This window comes from the organism of the source record quoted next, unplaced genomic scaffold (genome assembly GCF_019419815.1).
Source record: "Pyrus x bretschneideri cultivar Hongxiangsu unplaced genomic scaffold, Pyrus_bretschneideri_v1 Contig3, whole genome shotgun sequence".
Lineage (NCBI taxonomy): Eukaryota > Viridiplantae > Streptophyta > Magnoliopsida > Rosales > Rosaceae > Pyrus > Pyrus x bretschneideri.
Window position 1 is genome coordinate 9498756 of NW_025999612.1, and position 7712 is coordinate 9506467.

At 36.9% G+C, this 7712-nt stretch overlaps 2 protein-coding genes across 2 annotated transcripts; one reads left to right on the forward strand and one right to left on the reverse strand.

Annotated features, from left to right (window-relative positions):
• The first annotated feature begins 634 nt into the window (after window positions 1-634).
• LOC125479863 (short-chain dehydrogenase TIC 32 B, chloroplastic-like) lies at window positions 635-4438 on the forward strand. The gene is made up of 7 exons (XM_048589968.1): window positions 635-889; window positions 1950-2181; window positions 2318-2397; window positions 3294-3447; window positions 3539-3617; window positions 3705-3792; window positions 3893-4438. The coding sequence occupies exons 1-7, from the start codon at window positions 760-762 to the stop codon at window positions 4123-4125; spliced, it is 996 nt and encodes a 331-aa protein (XP_048445925.1). The 5' UTR covers window positions 635-759; the 3' UTR covers window positions 4126-4438.
• Window positions 4439-4862: 424 nt separating this feature from the next.
• Window positions 4863-7448, reverse strand: LOC103952982 (kinetochore protein SPC25 homolog). The gene is made up of 8 exons (XM_048589969.1): window positions 7193-7448; window positions 6916-6980; window positions 6552-6698; window positions 6230-6328; window positions 6063-6152; window positions 5836-5958; window positions 5448-5674; window positions 4863-5273 (listed from the first exon to the last, which is right to left on the reverse strand). The coding sequence occupies exons 1-8, from the start codon at window positions 7360-7362 to the stop codon at window positions 5262-5264; spliced, it is 933 nt and encodes a 310-aa protein (XP_048445926.1). The 5' UTR covers window positions 7363-7448; the 3' UTR covers window positions 4863-5261.
• Between the last annotated feature and the right edge of the window lie 264 nt (window positions 7449-7712).

Sequence of the window (7712 nt, forward strand, 5' to 3'; positions counted from 1 at the left end):
AACATGCATGGTTGATTAATCTTAATTTACACTTAAACGAGCAATCAAGCGCCTAATAACTAAGCACAACATCATTATTATTACTTTCCTTTAGCTTTGGCCGGCATCAGAGGACAGTAATTTCTCTGAGATGATTGGATAAGAAGATATTATCTAATACGCAAAGTTTACTCGTGGCTATCCAAACCAAGCAGATCCAAGTTCAGAAGATAATAAAGGTGCGGGCAACATTCAACCACCATTTTACTTGAGAATATACTACAATATTGATACTTTTTCTTTTTGTGAATTGGGATGGATGATGATTAATTTTACATAATGGTAAGCAATAAAATGCACTTGAAATTGAAAGTCATGCCACTGGAAATGACAAACTCACATCCTATCCATCACAAAATATATACAAATGGAAGCCACTCAATGAGGGGCACAGACAGTAATAATTAGATTAAACAAAGACAAAAAGTAATGGGTGAATTTTTTTTCTGAATAGGGTTTTTCCTCTAAACCCTAAAGTTGTAAATGCTCAAAAACACATAGCCCACCTCAACCAATCATTTTCATTTGACTGGTATCAGAAAATTCTACAAATTGTGTTTATTGGTTGAGACCACCCTAACTAGGGTGGTCCAATCGGTGCCCTAAAAATACTCGTCTTCTGTATATATGCACTATAAATATATGTGATTTTCCACCAAAAGTAGCACTTTCTTGCAGAATTGCAGTTTCTAGCTAGGATTCTTTGTTTTTGGGAGCCCCATGAAGGAGACACTAAGGTACTTGGCAGGAATTGCAGGGCCAAGTGGTTATGGCTCAAAATCAACTGCTGAGCAAGTCACTCGGGATTGTTCTTCCTCAGTCCCTTCTCAACTCACTGCCATAATCACTGGTTAGTTTATCAGAACCAACCATCTCTTATAAAACCCAAGAGAATTATAGATAGTAATATGAGCAAATTACAAATATGCACACACATGCATCTCATTATCCTTTACAATTGCATGGTAATTTGGATGCAATTTTTCCAAATATGTTCTATATGTATCCCTTGTTGATAATTTTCACTAAACAAAGGTCGAAGAGATTTCTGATCAGAAAAACATTGGAACACATGAATATATAATATATATATAGTGTATGGTTGATTTCAGATTTTTCAGGCTCTCTTTCAATCTCTCCTCTCTCTCTCTCTCTCTCTCTCTCTCTCTCTCTCTGTGTCTGGTTTTTTAGTGGCCTTTACTGCAGTTACATGAAAAATGGTTTTTACTGTTATCGATAGCGTTCTCTTAGTTTTTCAGTCTCATGAATATATGTATACATATACATATTTCTATTATCTCTCTCACCTTATTTTGCTCCATTAATTTGGATATGTGTCGTATTTTTTTCAGACACAAAATCCCGCATATATGATGAAGTTTTTTTTTTTTTTTTTAATTTTTTTTTATAATGTTTTTGTTAATTTTCAGTAACATAATTCAAAGACTTATTCATTTTTTTTAACCCCTTATATCTCTCTCTAAACAATTCTTCTTCTCCCCGATCTCATTTGTTTCGCTCCATAATGATATGAAAAATGAAGGGACCGTTTACAGAAGAACTCTTCAATCCATGCTTTCTTGGATGGAAACATAAAGTTCATCAGAATAATCCTGAAAAATATAAAAACATACCTAAATTCCTATCCAATCCCACCAAATTTTGATACGCTAGAATATTTTAATTACTATTTTAATGAATACATATATTCCATGCAAGGAATTTAAGTTGTATATTAATTTCTTGCAAGTGGTTCTTTTTGGCCCTAGCAAGTATGGTTTTTGTCTCTTTTGAATAGTATTCTCCCGTTGGTTCAGAGTTGCTCTCTATATCACAACTGCTTTCTGGACCATTTAATCATGCACTATTTACCCTAATTAATTAATTACTCTATTACCTGGGAATTACAGGAGCAACATCAGGGATCGGAGCTGAAACGGCAAGAGTGCTGGCAAAGAGAGGAGTTAGGGTCGTGATTCCGGCCAGAGATTTATCGAAGGCAGCGGAAGTGAAGGAGGGGATTCAAAGGGAGAGTCCAGAGGCTGAGGTTATAATCTTGGAGATTGACCTGAGCTCACTTGCTTCTGTTGATCGATTTTGTTCTGAGTTCTTAGCTCTAAGACTTCCCCTCAACATCCTCATGTAAGTTTTTTTCATTTATACACACACACACACACACACACACATACATACATACATACATGCATATATATGTATGAATATATGTGTGTTTGTGTTTTTGGTTGGCTCTAATGTATGAAATCTGCACAATTTGCAGAAACAATGGTGGGATGTTTTCTCAGGCTTTGGAATATTCTGAAGACAAAATTGAGATGACATTTGCTACAAATTACTTGGGTAACTTCTATTTCACTACCCATGAATTTTTTTTTATGTTAGACCATCACACAACCACCTAGTGTTACAAATTTACTCTTGTTATAACTCGCGGAAGACGATCCTCTCCTGAGCTCAGGATGGGGATCCTCCTGACCAACCCATCTGGACAGTCAAATTTAATCCAATGGTTGCAATTATTATAACTTTTAGAGGGCCCCCTTGTTTGAAGCCATTGGATTAAATTTGAACGGTCCGGATGAATTGGTTAGGAGGATCCCCATCCTGAGCTCAGGAGGGGATCCTCTTCCATAACACGCGTATTCATTTATTAATATCATATATTATAAGTTCACGGACAACTAATTATGTCATTTAGTTGCCACTAATACTACATTTTAATGATATTAGTCTGCATTTGTAAGGAAAAAAAACTTTCATTGTTTACTCATATTAAAACATGTGAATCAGTAATATCACACGGACAATGACTGTGAACTACCCAAAAAAACCGTAGTTTGGGGCATGAATGAGAGGTATTCACATGCAAGCAATGGCCTCAATTGCTGGAGTACAAATTTTGTTTCGAGCGGTGCTATCCACACATCCATTTTTACTTCTCACACACCTTTTGTTAATTTCTATATTTTGACCTTCTTCAATTTATTCAATCTGATGGTCATAAATTTAAAAGAATGTGTGAGATAAAAAGAGGGTGTAGATAACACCAACTTTTGCTCCCTTCCAAAAGATGCCAAGAAAACTTGGGCATGCTCATGTGGCCTAGAGTATGTGTGAAATGGACCACAAGGCACGTTTTTGGATTCTCTACAAGAACCCCTTTTCATTCTTGCCCGTGATAAAAAAAACAGCCCATTTGGGAAAGCGCATGACCATTCAGTCCTTTTATTTGGCAGGACACCATTTTTTGACAGAAAAGCTGCTGGAAAAAATGGTGGAAACAGCAGCTCAGACCGGCATCCGAGGGAGAATAATCAACGTTTCTTCTGTGATCCACAGCTGGGTTAAGAGAGATGACCTCACCTTCAACCAATTGCTCAACCCTAACAAGTAAATTAATCACACACTTAATCCTAATTAACCATTACTAAACCGTGATTAGTAATATCCGTACAAGCACTAATCGTGTTTGTTCATGCAGTTATAATGGTACAAAAGCATATGCTCAATCCAAATTGGCTAACATATTGCATGCCAAGGAACTGGCAAGACAGCTGAAGGTAGCTACCATTTTTCGAAGATTTTTTTTTGTAATGCGCCGGTTATATATAACAATCTCTAACCAGGACGTTTCTTAAACGTTACAGGCAAGAAATGCAAGAGTAACGATCAATGCCATACATCCGGGAATTGTGAAGACGGGAATTATGAGAGCTCATAAGGGCTTTATCACAGGCATGGATTCATTCCTTTGATCTAAGCTTACATGTGAATGACATCTTACAGTTTTGCAGAACGAAATCTAACTTCTCGGAACCTTTTTGTTTACGTGCAGATTCTGTGTTCTTCATCGCGTCCAAGTTACTAAAATCAACATCTCAAGGTGCTTCAACAACGTGCTATGTTGCTTTAAGCCCGGAGCTGGAAGGAGTGAGTGGGAAATACTTTGCAGACTGCAACGAAAGCACCTGCTCAAAACTAGCAAACGATGAATCTGAAGCTCATAAGTTGTGGAAGCAGACTCGTCGTCTGCTAATCCATAGACGACTTTCTCAACCAACAGCTTAAGAACAACGAGAAAAATGTGTATTCCATACCTCTGCCATTCAGCCATGTATATAAGGGGATTTATATAAGCAAAAGGTAGTTAGAGAGGCTTAGTATATGGAGACTACATAATGATCAGACTCCAGAACCAAAGAATCGTCACTTGGTTGTGCGGCCGTGACACTGATAAATTCCTCCCACCACCCAAATAGAGAAAAGAATGTATAAATTCCAAGGTAATTAATAACTGAAAGAACTTACATACCCTATGTTGTCACTGTTTTCATACAAGAAAATCGATATTTACATAACAAAATCTGAAATTCGGCTTCTAGATGCAATTTTGCCTGCTTGTATTCTCCGAAAACATGATAGATAAATTCAGAGCATAATGATGTATATCTGTGGCAGCATATACAGTCAAATATTTGAACCAAGGACTTACACATCAAACAATCTGAACTTGAGAAATCCATAACCAAATCATACATCCCACTAGCGTATATAATTCTTGCTTGTCACCTGGACATATCCCTCATGTCAAGGCAGGGACAAGGTTCAAGTCACGGCTGCAAAAAAAAAAAAAAAAAAAAAAAAAAAATTCTGGCAATTGGATAAAAAATATCAGTACTATCAGAGTAGTTATATCATAATTTACCGTAAACTGCATGATCAAAACCAACAAAAATGAGATACCAGAAGACATCCTGTGTGTCAAGGGAAGGTGAAAGTGAAACTACAACCGAACAAATTGTGAAGAAGAGAAACAAAGATACATTCTCATAACCCATGCCATCTACTACATAGTAAAAACACAATTCATGAAATGATAATACACCGAAATCTAGGATACAATGAAAATACAAGTGAAACACACACGTTCTCTAGCAAAGAAGGTTGTGGATTACAAGGCTTACATATTCATTACGGATTAGCTGTTCCGTTCAAGGAAGACGCTGAGTACACAAGTGAAACAAACCCAGCAACAAGGTGGTGCTGTCAAGTTGGGCTGCAACTCTTAACAATGAAGCTCTTTCTTTCTGTCTACTACACACAGAAATCAAGTTTCCTGGCTGACAAGTCAAACATCAACATCATTAAGCATCTTGGGTTGTGAATTATAAACATTCAACGTTGTCAAGTGTCTCCTCCCATCTTCATTTCTTGACCTGCCATGGTTTTCAATAGATGTTTTCAAAGGAATTCTACATCACCAGTTATATTTTCCAAAAAGGAAACAAAAGATTATTGCAAAGCATTAAAGAACTGCGAGCAATGAAAATAAATAGCAAGCAGAAACTTAGAAGAGAAAATGAAACCTATAAACCAAAATAAGGAAATACCCTTAAACGAGGTGACCGACGAATAGATAATGCAGAGGCAGGAGAAAGAATTGCTGCTCTACTCCCCTTCCCATGGTTTGGTTTCTTGAAATGTCTATTTTCTTCTCCGTATTGAACTTGGTGGTCATAAATCTTGGCCGGAGATTCACTTCTCTCAGTTGAGACAGACAAAACTGGAGCAGACCCAGAAATTGTGGAAGAATCTTGAGGAAGAACAGCTGGTAAACCTGTTGAGCCATAATGGACACAAAAATCAATACCGTATATCAATAAGTGCAGTAGAGTCAGGAACTAATACAGCTTTTAGAATAATATACAGGGCCACTATTTGAGGATGTTCCCCTTCCAGCACAGAAGATTTTAGGGAAATACATGAGAGAAGGCCTACCTTGAGCTGCAGCATCTTGAAACTTCACTCTCATATCTCTGGCAAATTTAAATAACTCATTGGTTCTGTTCAATTCGTGAATCATCTCTTTGGTCTCGTTCAAGTACGGATCACAATCTAACACTAAACATTAAAAGAAATGCAATATTAGAAAGTTGGAGATAGACAATATAAGATGTACATTCAAGATTAAACTATAACCTACAAATAAGAGGGACAATACTTACAGGTGTAAGTATCATTTGCATGGCGAACAGTGAAACAGAATTCCTGATCTGGATTCTTCAAACTAATGTTTTTGAATGTGAATTTTACACCTAGTCACAGACGGATGTATGTCATTCCCCATAAACAGTATATGAGAAATATTGCACAATCAAATAACTTAAATTACCATATCCGCCTTCAATGTAGAAACCAAGAACCCTATTATACCACGAGATGGCCTCTTTTATTTCATCCTTTCTGTCTGGGATACAATTTTCTTCAGATTCTGCCAAAGTTTGAACGTTACTAAAATTTAAGAAAAGTAACAAAATTTGGAATCACAATTATATATTGACGTCCTTTGAAATACCGAGTCTCCCTCCTTTAACAAAGCCAGAATGCAATCAAACAAAGAGAAAAAGTTTAACTATTAATAAGTATAAAAATGATAGAAAGCTATAACCAAAAACCAGCAATAATCCATAACTGAAATAATAAGAGGAAATTACCGAAAGATTGCTGAGAAAGGATTGCAGCATATTCATCCCTCTTAGCCCTTTGATCTTGCACTGTTCTCTTAAGTACTCCAATTCTAGCTTTCCTAGCTTCAATGGCCTCCATCAATGCCATTCGCTTGGCCTCTTTACGGGTCTTCACTACAAAGAATAATAAGAAATATAAACTAACACAGATTAATATGAAGAAACAAAATATCTTAAAAGAAAAAAGATTACAGCTAATCATAGCATAAGCAGCAACTTAATTGATTAGCTTTCACAAAATTTGTGTAATTTCTTTGCAATTTAACTACAAATTTTCCCCAGTAATTTCTAATTTCCATTAAAATTATAAATACAAAATGCAGAGATATACCTGCTAGGGCTTTAAACAAATCATCCTCAGCTTCCCTCAATTTAGCTTTAGCCTCTCCTAACTTTACCTGCACTTATTCAAAAGAAAAAAAACTTTAGCCAAATGAGATTTACAAAAATTTAAATCCGAAACCCTAATTTCGCACGAACCACACATCCTAACTCTGCTCAAGAACCGTAATTTATGCACGAATAACAACAAAAACGCAAATATAAACCCTAAATTGAAGTGCTTTTTGACAAATCGAGTATATCAAAGAGTTAAATGAGAAGCTGGACCTTGGGACTGGAGGGTCTCTTGTGCGGTAGCGCGGACGGAAGCCAGGGAATCCCGAAACGACGCCGTGAAGGCATCCAAATCCTGCTGGTGGATCGGAATCTCACTCTCGCAGGCCATCCGTAGCGACTCCATCTTCGTCCGTACGGACTCCTCTGGTTTGCCGTCCATTTGCTAAGGACTGAGGAGCGTGTGAGGAAGAGGGAGCGTCGGACTATTTTTTGAAAAATGAAATTTTTGCGCCCGCCAATTTTTTTTTTTTTTTTTTTTTTTCAGTGAGCGCATTGGATTTGGTTAGAGACATATGGGCCGTATTGGATTTGGTTGCAGGCATATGGGCCGGGCAAATATATGGGCCTCATGGATAAACACAATTTGGGTTTTGGGAATTGGGTTGTAGTTGTTGAACTGATCAAACTAAGGTTTTGTTTGGAATTGCCTCTGAAATTGCTAAAGCGTTTTCTGGAAAAGCAGGTGGTGGATGCTTCTTCACGAAAGGAACAGCACTAGGATTTTTATAA

What these genes read in the sequence shown, in the direction of transcription:
- LOC125479863 (XM_048589968.1), top strand. Translation starts at nt 760, where the DNA reads ATGAAGGAGACACTAAGGTACTTGGCAGGAATTGCAGGGCCAAGTGGT. An exon ending in ACTCACTGCCATAATCACTG is followed by an intron (nt 890 to 1,949) that starts GTTAGTTTATCA and finishes TGGGAATTACAG; the next exon opens with GAGCAACATCAGGGATCGGA. An exon ending in TCATAAGGGCTTTATCACAG is followed by an intron (nt 3,793 to 3,892) that starts GCATGGATTCAT and finishes GTTTACGTGCAG; the next exon opens with ATTCTGTGTTCTTCATCGCG.
- LOC103952982 (XM_048589969.1), bottom strand. Translation starts at nt 7,362, where the DNA reads ATGGACGGCAAACCAGAGGAGTCCGTACGGACGAAGATGGAGTCGCTA. An exon ending in GAGACCCTCCAGTCCCAAGG is followed by an intron (nt 6,981 to 7,192) that starts TCCAGCTTCTCA and finishes ATAAGTGCAGGT; the next exon opens with AAAGTTAGGAGAGGCTAAAG. An exon ending in CTACATTGAAGGCGGATATG is followed by an intron (nt 6,153 to 6,229) that starts GTAATTTAAGTT and finishes GTCTGTGACTAG; the next exon opens with GTGTAAAATTCACATTCAAA.